The following is a 24,092-nucleotide window of genomic DNA, read 5'->3' on the forward strand; positions in this document are numbered from 1 at the left end:
GTGTGTGTCTGCATCTCTGAGTTCCAGGACTCTGCGCTGGGACGGGGCTCATAGCACCTGAGTCCTGGAGAAACTGCAAACAGAAGCTATGGAGATCTGTGTGCACGTCGGTGGACCACCTGCTCTTGTTCCTCGCCCAGAACAAAAGAGGGATCATCTCCATCATCAGAATCCTCACTGTCTGTCGACACATTGCGCGCTCCATCTTGCTCTAATTACAAAAAACAAAAAAAAACCCTCTGCTGTGCCGTGGTCACTGCTGTATCACTGTATTCCTTTACTAAGCCATATGTATTGATTTATAACTGAAGTGTAAGTGTAAAGATGACTTAATATATCAGAGCAGTAAATTGATCAGTGCATGTGAACGTGCATTAACTCACATGTACGGTTATTTCAACCAGCTGCAGCTATTCCACAACGTGAATTCTGTCTTCCAGAACAGCTCTTTATATAATCATTTTAATTATCTACCCGTTGCCACATGTACATAAGGGCTGGATTGTCATTCCTACACTCATATTGTTAGAATTAATAAAAAATAATAAGCGCACACAGGAGCTGCTGCTGCCGCTAATGCTGCATTCAAGTACCGTCGGAAATTACACAACTTTTTTGTTGTTTCAAATTCAGCAGTTGCTTGTGGCAAAATAATTAATTGTGTCCACATAAAAGATGAATTCTGGCCTATATAAGGTGCCTGAGCCCATTGAAGCTGACCCCTCACCCAGATAAAAAAAAATCCAAGCAAACAGTCTGCGTTTGCGGTGTAATTTCCGATGGTACATGAACACAGCAGCAGCCTCAGTGCTCACAAAACGGCTTCTGCACTGTGTGAAAACATTCAGCCGGTCGAACGAAGTCAAACTAAACAATAACATTACAAAAACTAAAACGATTAAAAAACGTCAAGAATGACAGCAAAACAAAACACGGACGAACTGAGGTTTTCGTTGCCCTTCGTTCAAATTTTTCAACAGTTTAAAAATCCTGACAAAGCGACAGCTGCAGGAACGAAGCTGCCTGAAGATTAACCAATGCCAACGAAAGTCAACGAAAGTCCAGATTTCTTGTTTCGTCAGGGCTTCACTGCCCTTTGTTAAGTGCCGTGTGACTGGGCCATTATGGTGGTACAGCAAGGCAAGGTTATAAATACAACCCCTGGCAATAATTATGGAATCACCAGCCTCGGAGGATGTTCATTCAGTTGTTTAATTTTGTAGAAAGAAAGCAGATCACAGACATGACACAAAACTAAAGTCATTTCAAATGGCAACTTTCTGGCTTTAAGAAACTCTAAAAGAAATCAGGAAAAACAATTGTGGCAGTCAGTAACGTTTACTTTTTTAGGCCAAGCAGAGGGAAAAAATATGGACTCACTCAATTCTGAGGAATAAATTATGGAATCACCCTGTAAATTTTCATCCCCAAAACTAACACCTGCATCAAATCAGATCTGCTCGTTAGTCTGCATCTAAAAAGGAGTGATCACACCTTGAAGACCTCTTGCACCAAGTGGACTGACATGAATCATGGCTCGAACACGAGAGATGTCAAATGAAACAAAGGAGAGGATTATCAAACTCTTAAAAGAGGGTGAATCATCACGCAATGTTGCAAAAGATGTTGGTTGTTCACAGTCAGCTGTGTCTACACTCTGGACCAAATACAAACAACATTGGAAGGTTGTTAAAGGCAAACATACTGGTAGACCAAGGAAGACATCAAAGCGTCAAGACAGAAAACTTAAAGCAATATGTCTCAAAAATCGAAAATGCACAACAAAACAAATGAGGAACGAATGGGAGGACACTGGAGTCAACGTCTGTGACCAAACTGTAAGAAACCGCCTAAAGGAAATGGAATTTACATACAGAAAAGCTAAACAAAAGCCATCATTAACACCTAAACAGAAAAAAACAAGGTTACAATGGGCTAAGGAAAAGAAATTGTGGACTGTGGATGACTGGATGAAAGTCATATTCAGTGATGAATCTCGAATCTGCATTGGGCAAGGTGATGATGCTGGAACTTTTGTCTGGTGCCGTTCCAATGAGATTTATAAAGATGACTGCCTGAAGAGAACATGTAAATTTTCAGAGTCATTGATGATATGGGGCTGCATGTCAGGTAAAGGCACTGGGGAGATGGCTGTCATTACATCATCAATAAATGCACAAGTTTACTTTGATATTTTGGACACTTTTCTTATTCCATCAATTGAAAGGATGTTTGGGGATGATGAAATAATTTTTAAAGATGATAATGCATCTTGCCATAGAGTAAAAACTGTGAAAACATTCCTTGCAAAAAGACACATAGGGTCAATGTCATGGCCTGCAAAGTCCGAATCTTAATCCAATTGAAAATCTTTGGTGGAAGTTGAAGAAAATGGTCCATGACAAGGCTCCAACCTGCAAAGCTGATCTGGCAACAGCAATCAGAGAAAGTTGAAGCCAGATTGATGAAGAGTACTCTTTGTCACTCATTAAGTCCATGCCTCAGAGACTGCAAGCTGTTATAAAAGCCAGAGGTGGTGCAACAAAATACTAGTGATGTGTTGGAGCGTTCTTTTGTTTTTCATGATTCCATAATTTTTTTCCTCAGAACTGAGTGATTCCATATTTTTTTCCCTCTGCTTGGTCTAAAAAAGTAACTGTTACTGACTGCCACAATTTTTTTTCCTGATTTCTTATAGAGTTTCTTAAAGCCAGAAAGTTGTCATTTGAAATGACTTTAGTTTTGTGTCATGTCTGTGATCTGCTTTTTTTTCTACAAAATTAAACAACTGAATGAACATCCTCCGAGGCCGGTGATTCCATAATTTTTGCCAGGGGTTGTAGTAACCTTTGTGACATTGTGTGTGAGCTCCAGGCTAGTTTGCTGTCAAAGAAAATAATAATAATAATAATAATCATCATCATCATCATCATCATCATCATCATCATCATCATAATCAAATAAATGTTTTATTGGACTTTAAGATAAGAAAGACTCAAATTGCTTAACACAATAGAGACGCTGAAACACAAAATTTAAAATTATATTAAAAAAACACAAACAGCCATGAAATCAGATTAAAAATCAGCACAGCACATTGTAGAAAAAAAGCAGATCACAGACATGACACAAAACTAAAGTCATTTCAAATGGCAACTTTCTGGCTTTAAGAAACACTATAAGAAATCAAGAAAAAAAGATTGTGGCAGTCAGTAACGGTTACTTTTTTAGACCAAGCAGAGGAAAAAAATATGGACTCACTCAATTCTGAGGAATAAATTATGGAATCACCCTGTAAATTTCCATCCCCAAAACTAACACCTGCATCAAATCACATCTGCTCGTTGACATTAACCCTATGTCATGAAATTGACCCTATGTGTCTTTTTGCAAGGAATGTTTTCACAGTTTTTGCTCTATGGCAAGATGCATTATCTTCTTGAAAAATGATTTCATCATCCTTAAACATCAGAAAAGTGTCCAAAATATCCACGTAAACTTGTGCATTTATTGATGATGTAATGACAGCCATCTCCCCAGGGCCTTTACCTGACATGCAGCCCCATATCATCAATGACTGTGGAAATTTACATGTTGTCTTCAGGCAGTCATCTTTATAAATCTCATTGGAACGGCACCAAACAAAAGTTCCAGCATCATCACCTTGCCCAATGCAGATTCGAGATTCATCACTGAATATGACTTTCATCCAGTCATCCACAGTCCACGATTGCTTTTCTTTAGCCCATTGTAACCTTGTTTTTTTCAGTTTAATTGTTAATGATGGCTTTCGTTTAGCTTTTCTGTATGTAAATCCCATTTCCTTTAGGCGGTTTCTTACAGTTCGGTCACAGACGTTGACTCCAGTTTCCTCCCATTCGTTCCTCATTTGTTTTGTTGTGCATTTTCGATTTTTGAGACATATTGCTTTAAGTTTTCTGTCTTGACGCTTTGATGTCTTCCTTGGTCTACCAGTATGTTTGCCTTTAACAACCTTCCCATGTTGTTTGTATTTGGTCCAGAGTTTAGACACAGCTGACTGTGAACAACCAACATCTTTTGCAACATTGCGTGATGATTTACCTTCTTTTAAGAGTTTGATAATCCTCTCCTTTGTTTCAACTGACATCTCTCGTGTTGGAGCCATGATTCATGTCAGTCCACTTGGTGCAACAGCTCTCCAAGGTGTGATCACTCCTTTTAGATGCAGACTAACAAGCAGATGTGATTTGATGCAGGTGTTAGTTTTGGGGATGAAAATTTACAGGGTGATTCCATAATTTATTCCTCAGAATTGAGTGAGTCCATATTTTTTTCCTCTGCTTGTTCTCAAAAAGTAACCGTTACTGACTGCCACAATCTTTTTTTCTTGATTTCTTATAATGAAATAACTTTAGTTTTGTGTCATGTCTGTGATCTGCTTTTTTTTCCTACAAAATTAAACAACAGAATGAACATCCTCCGAGGCCGGTGATTCCATAATTTTTGCCAGGGGTTGTAGTTTAGACTATCTATGACTGAATTCCATTGAGTTATGGTCAGTTTCAGTTTGTACAGGGGTCAAAAGTTAAAGTTGCTCCAATTTTGGTAAAAAGTGATTCAAATTATTGGATGAAATAAAAGGATTAATAAATGGAATATTTTGGACTGTGTTGAATGCTTGGTGTCAAAAGTAAAAATCAAACAAAGTCGACGTCCATTGGATTCTATGACGTATGACATATGTTACTCTGTAACATGATAACTAAGCATGACAGATGGCGCAAACTATTCCTTATATTATATTTATTATATTTATATTTATTACATTTTATTTTCATTTATTATATATTTATATTATATTTTAACATGATTGGAGCAGTTTTAAATTTTGACCCCTGGGTAATTCTTTATTGACCCCTGTAGCTCATTAGTGGTCTCCATATCTGACAATAAACATGAGTTAATTTTGAATATCTGTGCCAAATTCCATGCTTTTATCACAAAATGAACAATTTTTAATTATTTTTATTTAACTTAATTTTGTTAAGTTTAATATTAGTTAAGTACACCACTACTGTCTCTGATTCCATGTCTGCTGTGTTTACACTCGGAGCCATGTAGAATTATTGTTCCACTGTGTGGCGCTGTCATTTGTTCACAGAAAAAACTGCACTCCTCTGCCAGCTTTCTTCAGATCTGACAAATTTGCTCGTGCTTCCGGTAGCTTAGTTTAGCTATCAGATTAGCTCAGCTAACACTGAAGCTGGTCCACGTCACGGTTGTCCTATTAACAGTGGCCACTCGTTGTCACATTCTGTTTGATTCCGTGATTATAAAAGCGGCTTCCTCAGCAAGACTGGCCGGTGCCTCGCACGTAGCACCTTAGTTTAGTATGGCGCGACACAAAACTGCAGCACAATCCACAAAGGCAGGTTCAGCGCTTTCAAGAGAGGAAACACACTAAGAATTTTCTCCAGGCCATATGAAAGGAAAGGATAAAATCCATGGTTGGATCTATGTTTTGAAGACAATTTTCATGCTGTGCTGGCTTTGGAAAATCTGTCCACCTAATAAGCAACATTAGTCATTTTAGTGCATCCTTGTAAAACACAGATTTTAACCATTTTGACATATTCACTGTCAAAGTCCACATAAACACTGATTTCACACAATAACAAATTCAGTTTTTCACCATTCATTTCAATACAGGCCCCGGAGGGGAAGTTACCGTACATGATGTCATCAAAGTCCACATTCCTCAAGGCTTGACGTTTGAGCATTTATTAGTAGCAGGTGAAATCAGGCTAATTTCTCCATGGTTATGATTTAATTTCTCTGGGCATATGGCACCAAAAATAAAACTCAATACATCAATATTTTCCTAATTATTTATTTAGAATAGTCAGCTTATTTGTCATTTTATTTTCTAGTGATAAGAATTTTAGTATAAACACAACTATAATCCTCAGTTACATAATTTTTTTTTGTCAACAATTTCCTCAACATTGGAGGAAGACTTGAGTAAACCTTCAGTTGCTTCAGTGCCCCTCACCCTTTATGGGTGTCTCCTTGGGGCAGCACAGTGTTTCCCCAATTCTATTCATTGTTTACCTCAACAGCATACTCATGAAAGTTAATCAAGGACAAACAAATACTCAAAACTTTTGGCTATGCAGATTATGTTTGCCACTTGGAGAGGAGTGCAGAAGCAGTACAAGCAGCTCAATAGTGATATGATGATGAATTTAACAGCGGGCATGAAAATGAACAAAGACAGTGGGAAAACAGAAATCCTACTCTTCAGAAGGAAACCCTTAGATGCTCACTCCTCCTGGCCTCACAGAGCACTGCAGCTTAAAGGCTACTTTAGTTTCCAGACTAAGTACAAGTAATTGTGTGCTTTACTTTATCATAAACAATATTTCTGATGGATCTGAAATACAGTTAGTCTTTCCAGCCAAAGGAAAACAAAGCCAGTGACCAATAAACAAAGAAACAAACAAACAAGGTGATCAGAAGGATTACATTATTCTTTTCTAAAATGTCATAAGCACAGACAGCATGCACTTTGCAGGAATCAAGTGGTTGTTTCAGAACTGCAATTAACCGTTTGCAGCAATAATCTGATTTATTTAATGTTTTCGTATTCAATGATGTATAAATTTGTGTAATGGTGCGTTCACATCGGGCGCGACGCGAGCGACAGGTTGCCATGTAATCCCTATGGAAGGATGCGTTTTAGTGCCAAGCCACGCAGCGCGATGCGATGGACGTGAATGAAGCGACGCGAGTGAAGCGATTGCCGCGTCTGTGGCGCGATATTGCGTCGCGTCATGTCGCGCTGCCCTCCTCCCCAAGTTGAAAAATCTGAACTTTTTCGTCTTGTCGTGCCGCGATGACCAATCAGGGACTGAATATGTAGTGACGTGGAGATGTCTGGAGTTTGACTGAGGATGTGAACATGTCTTGTCTCTGGTAGCCACCCTGTGAGCAGGACTTATGTCCCTTTTGTCCTTTATTTCGCAATTATGACAGAGTTTGGGGGAAGAGCGAGCAGCAGCCCCAAAGCAGGGGGAGCAGAGTTTCTTTTATTTATTTATTGTTTTACGTGCGCGTGCGAGTGAATCGTCCATGAAGATGATTTTACTTATTAATAACTACACAGATGTATAATAAAGCAAATGGTGACTGGTTTCTAAACACAATTATGACAGTTTTTTTGGGAAGAGCGAGGAGCAGTCCCACAGCAGGCAGCGGAGTTTGTTTTTTTTTTTTCTTGTACATGCGCGCGCGAGCAAATCGTCCATGAAGATTATTTTACTTATTAACTACATAGATGTATAATAAAGCAAATGGTGACTGGTTTCTAAACACAATTATGACAGAGTTTTTTGGGGAAGAGCGAGCAGCAGCCCCACAGCAGGCAGCGGAGGTTTTTTTTTGTTTATTTGTTTTTTCTTTCACATGCGCGCGCGAGCCAATCGTCCAAAGATTATTTTATTAATTAACTACAAAGATGTATAATAAAGCAAATGGTGACTGGTTTCTAAACACAATTATGGCAGAGTTTTTGGAGCAAGGAGCAGCCCCACAGCAGGGGAACGGAGGTTTTTGTTTTTTTTTATTGTTTACATGTGCGTGCATGAACGGGACAGGAGGTCCTCAAACTGGGTCCTGCAGAGGCGGAAGGACTGCTGAAAGCGGTCGTCATCCAGATGCAGCTGCTGCAGCAAATAATGATACTCCCCGAATTGGGAACGTCTCATGACATTTGTCAGCTTTCCACAACAACTTGCTCCGTGTGATCAAGGTCTGTCATGTTAGCTTGACTGACAACCGGAGGCGATGAGTGGAATGGAAGCTCCTCCTACTTGATGATGCACTGGGGCGACTTTTCGCAGAGAAAACAGAGCGACACACCGGGCAATGGTGGCGCATCCATCGCCACGTGACCAAAGCGAATTTGTGGCGTCTGGTCGTGCCCGGTGTGAATGTGGCATAATGTGGTGTGAAGTAATATCTATATACAAACAGACAACTACATACACATTTAAACAACTCTGTGTTTTTAAGCGTCTTTGGCATAACTAACACATTTTAACATAAATAATATTAATTCAACTTTAGGGATGGGTATTGATAAGATTTTATTGATATCAAGGCCATTATCAATTCCACTTATCGATTCCCTTATCAATGTGAATTATCTGTGTACTAAAAGTAGGTGTTACAGGTTTTCTATGTCAATAGCATTTTATTGAGTCTTAAACTAAATAAATATGAAATTGCTCACTGGATCCTTGATCTCTGGACAAACAAAAATAAACAGAATATGTAGTTTTTCTCAAAAGCATTTCCTTTCAGACATTTTGGCATGAATGTCTCTCCATACCTCTGAGCTGAGCTCAGCCGGCTGCTGCACATCAGTGCAGGACGACTAAATTTGGGAGGAAAAAAACATTTTGATCGATTGCAGTTTGTTTGTACTACAACGTTTGGAAAGAGGTGTCATTTGATTTAAACAGCGTTTCGCTTGGAATTTATTAATTGCAACTGGACTCTATCGTTCTAACTTGACTCAGCAGAGAGCCGTACAGCCTTTGGAGCTGTGAGAACAGAACGGAGGACGATTCTCGTTTCTTTCTCCCAACAAGACAGGAGTCCTGATTAGTGACTTTAATCTGCATAAAAGTGACTCACGATTGACATATTCAAGGATGAAAGTGGTAAAAAACAAAAAAAGTTGAAACCCAAAATTACCCACCAACACCATCCACACGAAAATGTTTGAATTCTAGAAGCTCTGAAATGCAATCTGGGACTATTCCACACAATAAACTGCAGTGAGTGCAGCATCCATTTTAGTGAGAAAAAACCCAACTTTCCTTATTCAAATGAATTCCAGTAGTATTCTGCCATTACTAGGATGCAGCTGTTTTCTTGCTCGGCAGATAGTTCTGGAGGAAATCACTGAAGAAATTAATTAATTAGGTGTAAGAGTCACTAGGAGTTAACAGGATACAGTTATTTATTTCTATATGTATTTATTTATTTTCATTGTTAGTTGGTTTTATCTTTTCTGTTTCATCAGGTTTTTTTTTGTCTCTTTCTCTAAAATTGTATTGGAGCATTATTAGTTATTATGAGTTGTTGCTATTATTATTAATATATGAATAGAAATAAAAAAAAATACAATTTGACTCTTTTACGAATGTCACTCTCTACCTCTGAGCTGAGCTCTTGCAGCCGGCTACGCTGCACAGCAACATCAATGGAATTCATAAAGAACGCAGGACGTCTCATTTTGGCAAGAAAAAAAAAAAACATCTTAGCGTGCTGTAGTTTGTTGTCTGTGTTTGTAAAGAGATCTCCTTTTGATTTAAAATGGCGATTCGCTTTGAAGTTATTCATTCCGGCCAGACTCTAACTTGACTCGGAAGAGAGCAGCGAAACAGAGGACGATTCTTGTTTCTTGTCTGCAACAAGACAAGAGTCACAGTTACTGACTTTAATCCGCACAAAAGTGACTCACGACTGCCATTTTTAAATGGCTTTGATAGGGGTTAAGAAGCAGACTTGCCGCTTCTATAAAGCGGCGAAGCAATAAACTAACGAAGCAGTGGGTCGGAGCACTGCTTGACTGGTTCATGCTTCAAGAACACCACTGCAGAAGCAGGTGATTACAGACCCACTACGGGGTCTGCAATCAGCGTAATTTTTGCCAGGGGTTGTATTCACTGAGTTCCTTGGACTTTCCCATTGTGAGTCATTCGTGACACTAACAAGGAATTAATCAGCCTTGGCCTTGTCATGTTAAAAGAAATTGTAAAAGCTTCAACACCATATAAATTTGAGCCTGTATGTATAACCCCAATTCCAATGAAGTTGGGATGTTGTGTAAAAACAGAACACAATGATTTGTAAATCCTCTTGAACCTATATTCAAAATGAATACACCACAAAGACAAGATATTTATGTTCAAACTGATGAACTTTGTTTATCTGCAAATATTTGCTCATTTTGAAATGGTTGCCTGCACCAGGATGTTAATAAAATCAATGCTGGCTATTCTCAGAATAAAGTACTTATATCCACAGTTTCAAATTGCATAAGTCAAATGGTGTCCAATTTATGGTCTCGTCAAAACATTAAAATTACTGTTCTGGGTGCTCAGAATGCATCTGAGCTTATCTAGAAACCGTAGGCTTCAAGTTAAAATTTTACCATTCAAAGCAAAAGCCATACATCAACAACATCCAGAAATGTCACTGTCTTCTCTGAGCCCAAGCTCATTTGAAATGGACAGATGCAAAGTGGAAAAGTGTGCTGTGGTCTGATGAGTCCACATTTCAAATTGTTTTTGGAAATCGTGGACATCATGTCCTCTGGACAAAAGAGGAAAGACTGTCCAGATTATTAACAGCGCAAACTTCAAAAGCCAGCATCTGTAATGGTATGGGGGTGTGTAAGTGGCCATAGCATGGGCAACTTACACATCTGTGATGGCACCAACAATGCTGAAAGGTACATCCAGGTTTTGGAGCAACACATGCTGCCATCCAAGCAACATCCTTTTCAGGGACATCCCTGCTTATTTCAGCAAGACAATGCCAAGCCACATTCTGCACGTGTTACAACAGCGTGGCTTAGTAGTCAAAAAGTGCGGGTACTAGACTGGCCTACCTGCAGTCCAGACCTGTCACTCATTGAAAATGTGTGGGGCATTATGAAGTACACAACAGAGACCCCGGACTGTTGAACAACTTAAGTCGTACACCAAGCAAGAATGGGAAAGAATGCTACCTACAAAGCTTCAACAATTAGTGTCCATACCACTGTCCCAGCTTTTTGAAATGTGTTGCAAGCATCCATTTCAAAATGAGCAAATATCTGCACAAAAACAATAAAGTTTATCAGTTTGAACATTAAATATCTTATCTTTGTGTTGTATTCAATTGAATATAGGTTGAAGAGGATTTGCAAATCATTGGATTCTGTTTTTATTTACATTTTACAACATCCCAACTTCATTGGAACTGGGGTTGTATAATTCTGACACTATGTGGACAAGAGAAGATCCAAAATGAATACACACTTGTGCACCTAATTCTTGTTTTAAAGCCATTAATGATGCATGCTGTACAGTCATTCTACCATAACCGGTTAGGCTTGGATTTGAACCGAGGATCTTCAGGTTTCAAGTCCAACACTTAACCACTAGACCATTACCTCCCCTAAATATAAAATTTTATTTTTGCCTTCACCCAGTAAAAAAACACCTCAAGTTATAGTTGGTTATCATGGATGAGCTTCATCACTGAATAACCTTGTTAATGTTGTGACACAATTTAACACAGCAAGACCTGTGACTTATAGCTGGGTGCTTTAAAAACAGCAGTGACAATAATTAGCCTCCCTTTCCCAGCATGGGGAGTCATTACAACTCTGCAGTAAAAACGTAAGGATGGGGAAAGCAGGTATTGTTATACTCATTGTAATTATTCACCTTATTCAGGCCGTCAGGGTGGGCGGCTCCATTGTGTCAAGCAACTTCGGTTTGCCACTGCGTCTGATGATTAGCTACGTTGGAACACAGTACGCTACAAGTGTCCAAACATGAGCAGCATTAATTGTTCAGTTCGTGAGTACCACAACAACTGGAAGAAGAGGAAAGTATCACTTTCAGAACATGGAGAGATCTGAGTGCTGTGGACAAGCATTTAACTTGTTCCCTCCTCCATTGAAAGTCGAGGATCTCCGGTGCTGGCTGAATAAGGTTGGCTGGCTGAATTTGAAAAGTCCACCCAAACGTACCTATGTCTGTTCTTTTCATTTTATGGAGAAAAAAACCCCACACCACTGGATCCTTACCCAAAGAAATGGTTGGACTATAACGCTCCGTTGAAGAAGCCACAGTGGATGCTAGTGAGATAAATGGGTAAGCTGTGTTTGTAGCGTTAGCTACTATCTGATTTACTCATTTTCTGGCGTTTGATACAACCAAGCACTGCATGAAATAACACCATACGTATATTAACGCTACGTAATCTTGGCATTACGGTGGTACTAGTATTTTAACTTGATTGTGCTTTTATACTAGCTTCACGACGCTGAGCAGTGCAAAGCTCATAGTTCCTCATAGCCAAACCGTCCACGCCGAGTGACAACACAAAGTAGGACACAATTACAACATATGACATTCAGAGAATATATGCATTCAAATTGTTAAACAAGGAGCTAAAGAGCAGATCGTTATCTGCTACAGCTTATTTGTCTCATGCATGTATCCCCATGTAAAGAATGAGTTGGGGGCTGTGCATCACATGTGGCAGAGAAACATATGCTGTCACCTTTTGGCCTGCAAATTTCTTTTTTGAATGTGTGCATGTGTTGCATTGCATGACGAAGTCTGGAATTGCATAAACATGTGGCTGTGATGCAGGATATGTATGAGGACAGTGTGACAGCACTAAGATGTGCAGTAGGAATAAAGGATGAGTTCAAAGCGGAGGTGGGACTGCATCAAGGATTGCCACAGAGCCTTTTCATGTTTGTAATGGTGATGGACAAGTTGAGACTAGATCAGACGGAGTCTCAGTGGACTATGACGTTTGTTGTTGACATTGGGATCTATCATGAGAATGGGGAGCAGTTTGAAGTGAGCCTGAAGAAGTGGAGATACACTCTGGAGAGAAGGGGAATCAAAGTAAATCAGAGCAGATGGAGTACATATATGCGCGTGAATGAGGGGTCGCCCGGTGAAATAGTGAGGTTGAAAGGAATAGAGGCAGTGAGGTTAGGTGAGTTTAAATACTTGTGATCGGCTGGTCAAAGTCATGTTGTAGAGATGTGAATCAGAGCGTGCAGGCAGGACTGAGTGGGTGGGGAAAAGTAACAGGAGTGATTTGTGATAGGAGAATATCTGCAAGTTTAAAAGGAAAACTTTACAAGATGGTAGTGAAACCAGCCATGGAATCCGGTTTAGAGAAGGTACGACTTACAAAGAGTCAAGAGGAGGAGTAAGAAGTGGCAGAGGTGAAGATACTGTTATGTTCCCTGGGAATGACAAGGATGGACAGGATTAGGATGAGAGGAACAGTGCAGGTCAGACTGTTTGGGGAGAAAGTCAAAGTAAGGCTGAGGTGGCTTGGGCATGAGCAGAGGAGATATGCAGGATGTACAGGGAGAAGGATGCTGAGGATGGTGTCGCCAGGCAAGAGGAAGGCCAAAGTGGTAACGAAGGACATGTAGGTGGGTGGTGCAAACAAAGAAGACGCAAACAATGGGGTTAGATGGAGACAGATGACCTGCTGTGATGACCCAGATCGTAAGCAACTGAAATAAGTAGTTGTAGCCTCTGTTTGTTTATGTGTATGTCTCACCTCACACTTGCTTCCATCTTGGAGGCAGCTTCATGGAATTGCTCCTTGCTTTGTTCATAGCGCTCCATATTCTAAAAGACACAGGAGAAGCATTGTTTGGCATTGCTGTTACGTGTTTAAATGTTTGTGTGTGCCTTTGTTCTTTTGCATTCCAAAGTGGCTTGCATGTGTGTTTAACGGGTTTTTGTTCTCATTGGGAGTAATATTCAAGTAATCTTTGCTTTCATATGGTCGACATATCATGACCTTCAGCAACTACAGGAGTATAAGCTCATTACAAGCTTCATTTAGTAAATGGTAAATAAATGGTAAATAGCCTGCATTTATATAGCGCTTTTCCATCTGCATCAGATGCTCAAAGAGCTTTACAATAGTGCCTGACATTCACCCCGATGTCAGGGTGCTGCCATACAAGACGCTCACTACACACCGGGAGCAATAGGGGATTAGGGGACCTTGCCCAAGGGTCCTTAGTGATTTTCCAGTCAGGCGGGGATTTGAACCGAGGCTCCTCTAGTCTCAAGCCCAACACCTTAACCACTAGACCATCACCTCTCCCCAGTGGCATGGCTTTCTTCTCTGTCCTCCTGGCCATCCACCTTTTTAAGAAGTTTAACCTCCTCCCTTCTGGCCATCCTTTAAGAATGGCTACGACAAAAACAAAGCAAGCCTGTATTCTATATTTATTTGTTTTTATTTATTTATTATCTGTTGTCATTGCACACCACTTGATTTTACATAGATTTATTTAATGCATCCATATATTGTGCTAGTTAATTGTTCAGTTTTGGTGTGGCATCGTAGGAGTATTTTTTTTTGTCTATTTCTCGTGGAAATTTTTGGTATTTTTGTATTTGTTTTACTTCTATTTTATGTTTGCAGGGATGTGATTCTGTAAGAGAAATCTGAGGTAACGTAAACCCTGAGGCCAGGGTTCTGGAGCCTTCCTCGGACCCCGAAAACTAAAGGCGTTCTAGGTGCTCTGAAATAAATTTTTCCTGTATAAAGAAATTTCATGAGCCTTTTATGAGAAGATTTGAGAAAATTTAGTGAAATACAGCAGATTGAGTATTAGCAAAGTTACACAATGTGAAAATCTAGTAAAAAGTCATGTTTTACAATAATGTCAACATTTGAATACAGAAATAAAGTCATATAGCCTACATCCATCTTAGAATTACAGTCTATGAGCTAATATCAGCACAAGTTTGCTATTCTGAGCTGTTGCACCAATAATAAATATGCCAATTAACAATAACTTAATGAGTAATGAAAACAAACTTTTGTGTGTGGTCCTGGATGAAAACAAGGTGTCCAATGTTTTACAGAATATTTTTAAAATACTTAATTGTTGGATTAAATTGCAACATGAACAGTATTAGTGAATAAAAAAATTGTCTTTCCCAAAATCATGAAAACTATATATATATATAAAAAATCCTTACTTTTTTCAACAAGAGATAAGGATGTCCACATTGTCTGGTGAGAAGGTGACAAGAATAATTTTATTTATAACCCTTTCTGGATAAATATATTCATCCTATAAACTGGTCAGAATTCATTCAGATCAGTGGTCCTGATGATCAGACACTCAAAGAGTCAGGAATAACTCCTTGTTTTCTGGAGCCATGGTCTTTCACACGCTGCCTGATGGTGAGCTCACTGGGTTCACAGCTAGACAGTAACAAGATGACAGACACTTTGTCCTGAACTTTAAAGTAGACCTGCATTGAAATAAATGTGGTCAGATCTCAGAAATAAATAGCTGATATGTATTTGTAAGACCCTTATGAATGCAGTAAAGTAAATCTGCAAGCCCAAATTTGTAATTCAGCAGAGAACTCTTTGTTTAAAAATGACAATTTGCTGCTCAGCGAAAACTGTTTGTACATCCGGGTCATTGCAGTGAGCGCTCGCGCCGTCAGTCCGATCCCGCATTGAAATTGATTTTATCTGTTAGTAATGTTACTGTTATACACATCCTGGTTTCAGCATCCAAAAGTAAGCTGCAATGAATGTGAGATACAGCTCTGCATGCTCAGATCAGCGGCGAGCGACATCGACAGTGGGCGACGTTCTTCCCCGACACCTCGCTCTCTGACTCCGCTGCGCTTACCGAGTCGTGCTCGGTAACCGCCGAAGCGGGCCACTCACACCGCCCGTGTCTGTTGTGCAGCCGGCATCACCTCCCTGTCTACTGAATGGAGGTGCGGCCAACTTGGCAAAAGTCCAGAGACTACGCTCGCTGTTTTAATGCTGGAAGGACAAACTTTCCGCAGCGCCGCACGTCTCGGTAATCGGAGCCGCAGAGCTCTGTGGCTGCTGAGAGAGGTTTATATCTTTTTAATGACTTGGATTCTTTGCGGGTCTTGCCTCCGTACCCCACGATGGTAACACCGGAGGCGAAAGACAGTAGATTTTCAATGCGACACCACTCGTCCCCCAAAATAATTTTCAAGTACAAATAAAAGAAATGTGTACTCACCAAACGTGCCACAAGACAATATGAAGTTTTAAAAAAAGTAGATCCTTCCGTATAAGACAAGAAAAAGGTGCAGATGCAAACTGACGTAAATCCACAAATTACAGTTGCCGCACGCAATGCATGCTGGGATAGGGTTTTCTCCCTGACGTCTCGGCAGCGTCCCGGATGTGATGACAGTTTTGCGGAGGGCTAAATTTTAGCTGTAAATTTGTCATTTTTAAATGAAGATTTCTCCGTTGAATGACAGATCTGGGCTTGCAGATTTACTTTACTACATTCAGAAGGATCTTATGTGTAAATGTAAGTCATTTTTTGGTCCAAAGATCTGACTGCATTTATTTCAATGCAGGTCTACTTTAAGAGTTTTTTTCTTTTTTTTGTGGCTGGATTAGAAGTGCTGAGCTTGTTTGACTGTGCAGAGGATGAGGTAGCATAAATTGCTTGAGCGTGTGACAGCAGGAGCTCATCTCTCCCACAGCCCTTAACAGGTTGTGTGAGCATGGAACTGTAGCATTTCTTCCACTCAGATGGTGATTTTTTTTTTACCACAATTGCATCAAAATGAATGCAGTCATCACTTTAAAATCACATTACCATGACACAATATCAAACTTTTGTAAACTTTGCAACTGTGCTGAACCTTGGGGCAGGGGCTCAGTAAAGCTAATGGATCAACTGTGATACATTACAACACGAAACTGCGGAAATCAGTGAATCCATGGAAATTTCACATACCTGTGTTTAATATATCTTGATAAAAGTAAGTCCCTTCGGCTGCACCATTGTTTTCACTCGAGATCACCACAAGTTTTATGCCAGATGTCCTTCCTGACGAAATGTGGCAGGGGTGCAATTTGAACTGGGAACCTTCTGCAGTGAAACCAAGTGCACAAACCACTTGGCCACTACCCCTGCCTTGGATACTATATGTATGAATGAATGAATGAATTTATTCGGCACACAGAACAACAACAGAGACAATAACACACTCATAAAAGGAACATCCATCCATCCATCCATTTTCTTCCGCTTTATCCGGAGTCGGGTCGCGGGGGCAGCAGCTCAAGCAAAGCCGCCCAGACCTCCCGATCCACACACACACACTTCCCCCAGCTCCTCCGGGGGAACCCCAAGGCGTTCCCAAGCCAGCCGAGAGATGTAGTTCCTCCAGCGTGTCCTGGGTCTTCCCCGGGGCTTCCTCCCAATGGGACGTGCCTGGAACACCTCTCCAGCGAGGCATCCAGGGGGCATCCGGAAAAGATGCCCGAGCCACCTCAACTGACTCCTTTCGACGTGGAGGAGCAGCGGCTCGACTCCGAGCTCCTCCCCCTATCTCTAAGGGAGCGCCCAGCCACCCTGCGGAGGAAACTCATCTCGGCCGCTTGTACTCGCGATCTCGTTCTTTCGGTCATGAGCCAAATCTCATGACCATAGGTGAGGATTGGAACATAGATCAATCGGTAAATCGAGAGCTTTGCCCCCCCTACTCAGCTCTCTCTTCAGCACGATGACCAGGACAAAAACCACACTTCTACTCCTGAATCCGAGGTTCGATCGTCGGTCAAATTCTCCTCTCCAGTACTCTGGAATAGACCTTAACGGGGAGGCTGAGGAGTGTGATCCCCCTACAGTTGGAACACACCCTCCGGTCCCCCTTCTTAAACAAAGGGACCACCACCCCAGTCTGCCAATCCAGAGGCACTGTCCCCGATCACCACGCAATGTTGCAGAGGCGTGTCAGCCAAGACAGTCCCACAACATCCAGAGACTTAAGGTACTCAGGACGGACTTCATCCACCCCAGGAGTCTTGCCACCGAGGAGCTTTCTAACCACCTCGGTGACTTCGGCCTGGGTAATGGATGAGTCCGCCTCTGAGTCCCCAGTCTCTGCTTCCTCTTCGGAAGACGTGATGATGGGATTGAGGAGATCCTCAAAGTATTCCTTCCACGGCCCGACAACATCCCCAGTCAGGGTCAACAGCTCCCCACCCGCACCGTAAACAGTGCTGGTGGAGAGCTGCTTCCGCCTCCTGAGGCGTTGGACGGTTTGCCAGAATCTCGTCGAGCCCGACCGATAGTCCTCCTCCCAGACCCGAGTTTTTGCCTCTGCGACCACACGGGCTGCGGCACGCTTGGCCTGCTGATACCTGTCAGCTGCCTCTGGGGTCCCATCTACCAATAAAGATAAGTAGGATTCCTTCTTCAGCTTGACGGCATCCCTTACTTACAGCATCCACCACCAGGTTCGGGGATTGCCGCCGCGACAGGCACCAGAGACCTTGTGACCACAGTTACGAGCGGCCGCATCGACAATGGAGGTGGAGAACATGGTCCACTCGGACTCCATGTCTCCAACCTCCTCCGGGATCTGGGAGAAGCTCTCCTGGAGGTGGGAGATGAAGACCTCACTGACAGAGGGTTGTGCAAGTCATTCCCAGCAGACCCTCACAATACGTTTGGGCCTGCCAGGTCTGACCGGCTTCCTCCCCTCCCAGCGGATCCAACTCACCACCAGGTGGTGATCGGTCGACAGCTCTGCCCCTCTCTTCACTCGAGTGTCCGAGACACGTGGCCGAAGGTCAGATGATACGACTACAAAGTCGATCATCGACCTCCGGCTCAGGGTGTCCTGGTACCACGTGCACTTATGGACACCCTTGTGCTCAAACATCGTGTTCGTGATGGACAAACTGTGACTAGCACAGAAGTCCAACAACTGAACACCACTCGGGTTCAGATCGGGGAGGCCGTGCTTCCTGATCACCCCCTCCAGGTCTCACTGTCGCCGCCCACGTGGGCGTTGAAATCCCCCAGGAGAACAATGGAGTCCCCAGTCGGAGCGCTATCTAGTACCCCTCCCAGGGACTCCAGGAAGGTCGGGTACTCTGCACTGCTGCTCGAAGGCGTAGGGACGCGACCCTCTCGTTCACTGGAGTGAACTCCAACACATGGTGACTGAGCTGGGGAGCAACAAGTAATGCGACCCCAGCTCTCCACCTCTCCCCGTGGGCAACACCAGAAAAATGAAGCGTCCAGCCACTCTCCAGGAGTTGGGTACCAGAGCCCAAGCTGTGCGTGGAGGTAAGCCCACAACGTACAATAAATCTGTGTAGCCGAAAGGGTGAAGGCAGAAGCAAAGCTTATAGATACCCTCCCCTTTTGCCATAAAAAACAAAGAAATTAAGAATGTACACATATACATATGAGGAAATTTATGGTTTTAACGATACTGGATTTTGCATCTGAACTCCGCACATATAAACAAATATACTCATAACAACAATACAAAAGAAATGTGCACAAACAACTCAGTGCACCAGAATTTTAAAACATAACCACACGAGCAACAGTACATAAACCCAAGCACAACACCAAAATGGCAAACCTAATTTTCCAAACTATAACGAGTAAGTATATTATTTTTGTAAAGTCTTTTAAAGCTGACTAGGGTACTAAGTAACTTAATATTATCAGGACATTTATTCCAAATATCAACACCCTTAACGGAAACACAATGAGTTTTTGCAGTAGTTCTGATCCTTAGTTTCTCAAATACTAATGTCCCTCTCAAATAGTAGCAGGAAGCCCTCATTTTAAACAGATCCCGGGCACATTTAGGCAAGAGTTTATTTTTGACTTTATACATAATTTGTATTGTGATATAATCAACAAGGTCCCAGAATTTGAAAATTTGCAAACCAACAAATAACGGATTTGTTGGCTCCCGATATGGCTTATTACTGATAATTCTTATAGCTTTCTTTTGCAATAGAAATATTGGATTAGTATTAGTTCTATATGTGTTTCCCCAAACCTCAACACAGTATGTCATATGGAACAAGTAACGCATGATACAAAATAGCCAAAGAATGTTGGGAGAGGAAGTCTTGTACTTTATGCAGAATTTCAATGACTTTTGACATTTTAGATTTAACATAGTTAATATGTGTTTTCCAGCTTAATTTATCATCAATATAAACACCAAGAAATTTTGTACTTGTTATAATTTCAATTTCAGTATCATGTAATAATAAATTTCTACTTACGTTCCTGGACTTATTACTAAATATGATACACTTAGTTTTACCATAATGGAGCGATTATTTGTTTGAATCAATGGCCCAAGGACAGAACCCTGGGGTAACCCACATGTAATCCTCAAAAACTCAGAATTTGTCCCATCAATGTGGACACAATGGTACCTATTGCGCAAGTAGCTTGTCATCTAATCATGTGCCAATCCCCTGATACCATATATCTTTAATTTGTTCAATAGCAAAGTATGATCAATAGTATCAAATGCTTTCTATAAATCAAAAAATGATCAATAGTATCAAATGCTTTCTATAAATCAAAAAAGACACCTACAGTATATTGCCAATATTCTTTATTGCGTTAGAAATTTGTTCAACAAAATCCATTACTGCCACTGAAGTAGTGCGATTTTTCCTAAAACCGTATTGCTGCTCGCTAAGGATATGATGTTTAGCTAAGAAATCACTTAGCCTAATTACAAAGACCTTTTCCAGAATTTTAGAAAATTGCGGTAAGAGTGATCCAAGGTTTATCAACATTTTCCTTATATCCAACATTTGACACAAAAGGGCAATGTTTATCAAACAACTTGGAAACAATAGAAATTGTTTGCTTTGTATCTACATCCTCAACATAAATGTCACTCCAATTTTGATGTAATAAATCTATTCTAAGATTGTCCATAGTTCCCTTTGTTATTTTCTGTGTGAAGTTCGTAATGTTACTATCTTCAATTTGATCAACTAAGGAATTGAAAGCAGCAAAAACAGGCAAATGGTCACTGAGATCACCATCATCAATTTCCTTAATTTTACAGTGAAAAAAAAATTATTATTAATTAAAGTAATCTTGACAGCTTTGTGAGATGGTCAAAGCTCGGCCTTAAATTCTTTACTCCTCAAACCACAGTGCTAATATGTTCCTTAAACCACTGTCAAACAAAGGCCAAATGAGCACAAACAGCGACCGAATGAAAATTTGAGTGCCACTCGAGCAAGTTCGAGTCACAGTCGCAAAAGCTCTGACAGCTACCTGAGGGCATTCCGAACTGTCGGGCACATTCACACGCCCAGTCCGAATGTAGATGACCTGCACCCAACTGTCGAGGTGCGTTTGAGATTGAAAAATATCGTCCGGCAGTCAAGGTAGACACTAGCCGCAAACTGATTGTGTTCTAAATATTCTCACATCATCAAAACAGCATTCGAAAGAATCTGATCTTGTTTGAGGAAAATTTGCCATGGTCAGGCACGTCAAGTCCTGCGAGCATGTCCAGAACGTGGCATGGATGAGCTGTATGTGCACCTCCACTAGATCGCGTTTGGGGTTCACAAAGGAGATATCTTAATGTGCAATGTCTGTGGCACGCATTCATCTTGTGTACCACACATGAACAGTTCACAATCAAACTGAAAGCACTGTGTGTCCCTGCAAGTCAATGCGTTACTCAGCTGTAGGACACTGCACACATCTGAACAAGGTGTTATATCCATAACAAACCTTAGATTACAGGTACATTGTCATCCCCTCTCATAGGTTACATAATGTATGTGAACTATGATAACCATTATAGCTGTAACACCACAGTAACACTGTGCTGCTGCCCCACTGGGAGTCACAACATTCCAGAGGCGCTGGTTGGTGTGCCACAGCGCAGCTGATCGGGATATCACAGCTGTAAAACACATATTGTGACATGTACACCACCTACCTCTGTACAAGCCACAACAGTACACCTGCATCGGCAAGCCACCAGGACACAAATAAAAACTCCCCTTTGGAACAGCTCCAGCTGCATCTCATGCCACAGCACGAACACCAGAAAGGCTGTGCCATGTGTTAAAATCTGTATCATCCTGTGATCAGCCAACTGGTGATGGCAAATGCCACATCCACCACAAAATATATATCCAATATGACACGGTGTCCTGCAGTATCCTGCGGTGATAAGCCTCATCTGTCCTGTGGTCAGATGAGGCTTATCACTTGAACTGTAAAGTGTGTTATTTTATGGCCTGGTCAGACGGCATACAACGATTCCTGAATGAAGGGAAAAAGTAAAAAAGTCACAAATCATCGAGAAAAGATGGACAAATGAGCTTTTGACTTTTCCCATTACCAAATAGCCTGCGAATCAAAAGCACAAAAGGAACGAAAGAGGAACAAAATGAAACCAAAGCCAATGTTGATCTCCACGCTTTAAAAGAAACGCACCTGGAGCCACTGCTGGAGCAGTTTGTGTCTGTGTCCTGATCTGTGTTCCAGGACTTGGCACTGGGGTGGAGCTCTGTAGTGCCTAGTCCTGGAGAAGCTGGAAAGAGAAGCGCGTGATCCGACCCACTGTGGAGATCTGTGCGCACATCGGTGGATCCACCTGCTCTGGTTGCTCATCCAGAACAACAGACGGATCATCTACTTCATCATCAGAATCCTCACTGTCTGGTTCAGACTGACAACGTGCTGCGCGCTCCGTCTTGCGCCAATTTTAAAAAAACTGAAGCGCTTGCTCAACATTAATGCCTCATTTTTACAAAACGCAAACAAAACACCACCACACTAACCACACATGCTAAATACACATGCCAAATATTTCTCAAATCTTTCATATACCAAAACTCTAATCGCTGTCTGTACACCCGAAATGCGCATATAGTCAGCATTTTTTTGCATGTCACTGCATTTGTAGATTGGCTTGCAGCTGTGTATGTTTGCTTTTAATGTATGCGTACTGTCATGTGTAGCCCTTGCCGCACTCCTGCCTTTGTTTTCTTTTTTTTTGTGTTGTAGAAATGTGCTCCATTCTTAAAACAATAAAGCAAACAGCACTCAGGTTTAGAGATGTTCAGCGGGACGCACTGCTTCTTTGTCAGTTCTGGGAACATCAGAAGTCCAGAGTCGTTCTGCCCCCCCCCCCCCCCCCCCCAAAAAAGGAGAAAACATTGCCATTTAAAGTCACAAGCAAACTTAAAACTTCCCGTCTTATTTCAGTGTTGACAGCGAGACAGAGAGAGCGCGAGAGAGAGAGCGCGAGGGTAGAGAGAAAGGGGAGACAGAGATAGCACTGTCTCTCTTTTTTCTAAACCCTGGTGTTTGTGATCACCAATCAAAGCTGTTCACATGTGAATGTCCGCTGTTGCTGAAACCTTTAGTCACACTTGATGCTCAAAGTCACACTTCTATAAACTGACGCCTGCTTTGCACAAACCGAGGCACAGTTCACTCTGAGAGATCACCGCAGACGACACGAAATATTATTTTGTAGTGACCGCCCTCAGCTCTATGACAATGAGGCTGATCGTGCTCCTGCAAAGCCCCTCCTCTGCCAACAAATATGCACTGATCACAGATCACCTCCTCAATTCTTGTGAACTGTCAGACTGAAAGGGCCAGCAGGCTCTCCACTCTGCACGGGCTGGAGGACTGCAAGCCCTTCAGAGTTCATGGACAGAATGATGTATCTCCTGACAGGACACCAGCCAGACTTTTTTTGCAGCAACTCTCTACCGAATGGACTGAAAGGAGAAGGAGGCGAAAATATTGCAGGACTGTGCAGGAGGCCTGGAAGAAAAAAACGCTGGTGTACTGTGGTGCTGTTTTATCACTGTATTACATTACTAAGCCATATATATATTGATTTATAACAGAAAACTGTCTAAAGGGGGAATAAAAATAAGTGTAAGGATGAGTGAATATATCATCAGAGCAGTAAACTGATCAGTCCATGGGGACTCCCCATGTAATTTCCACCAGGTGCAGCTGATCAACAACATAAATTCTGCCTTCCAGAACAGCTCTTATATAATCATCTGAATCATCCACCTGTTGCCACATGTACAAAAGGGCTAGATTGTCATTCCTACACTCATATTGTTATATTTAATAAAAAGTAATAAGCGCATGCAGGAGGTGATTGCGGCTGCTGTCGCTGCATTCAAGTACCATCGGAAATTACACAACATTTTTGTTGTTTCAAATTCAGCAGTTGCTTTTGGCAGGAGTGTGGTTTTGATTTTATTTTTGGTAAAATAATTCATTGAATCCACACAAAAGATTAATTATGGCCTATATAAGGTGCCTGAGCCCAGTGAAGCAGACCCCCCACCCAGATAAAAAAAAAAAATCCAAGCAAATAGGCTGAGTTTGCTGTGTAATTTCCAACGGTACATGAACGCAGCGACAGCAGCAATGCTCACAAACTGGCTTCTGC

At 41.5% G+C, this 24,092-nt stretch overlaps 1 protein-coding gene across 1 annotated transcript in view; it reads right to left on the reverse strand.

Annotated features, from left to right (window-relative positions):
* Positions 1–24,092, reverse strand: part of chchd6a (coiled-coil-helix-coiled-coil-helix domain containing 6a) — a 315,813-nt gene that overhangs the window by 105,718 nt on the left and 186,003 nt on the right. Inside the window, exon 6 of the mRNA XM_034172200.1 lies at positions 13,366–13,436. Within this exon, the coding sequence (XP_034028091.1) occupies positions 13,366–13,436 (71 nt within the window). The remainder of the gene's footprint in view (positions 1–13,365; positions 13,437–24,092) is intronic.

This window comes from Thalassophryne amazonica, chromosome 6 (genome assembly GCF_902500255.1).
Source record: "Thalassophryne amazonica chromosome 6, fThaAma1.1, whole genome shotgun sequence".
In the NCBI taxonomy this organism is placed as follows: domain Eukaryota; kingdom Metazoa; phylum Chordata; class Actinopteri; order Batrachoidiformes; family Batrachoididae; genus Thalassophryne; species Thalassophryne amazonica.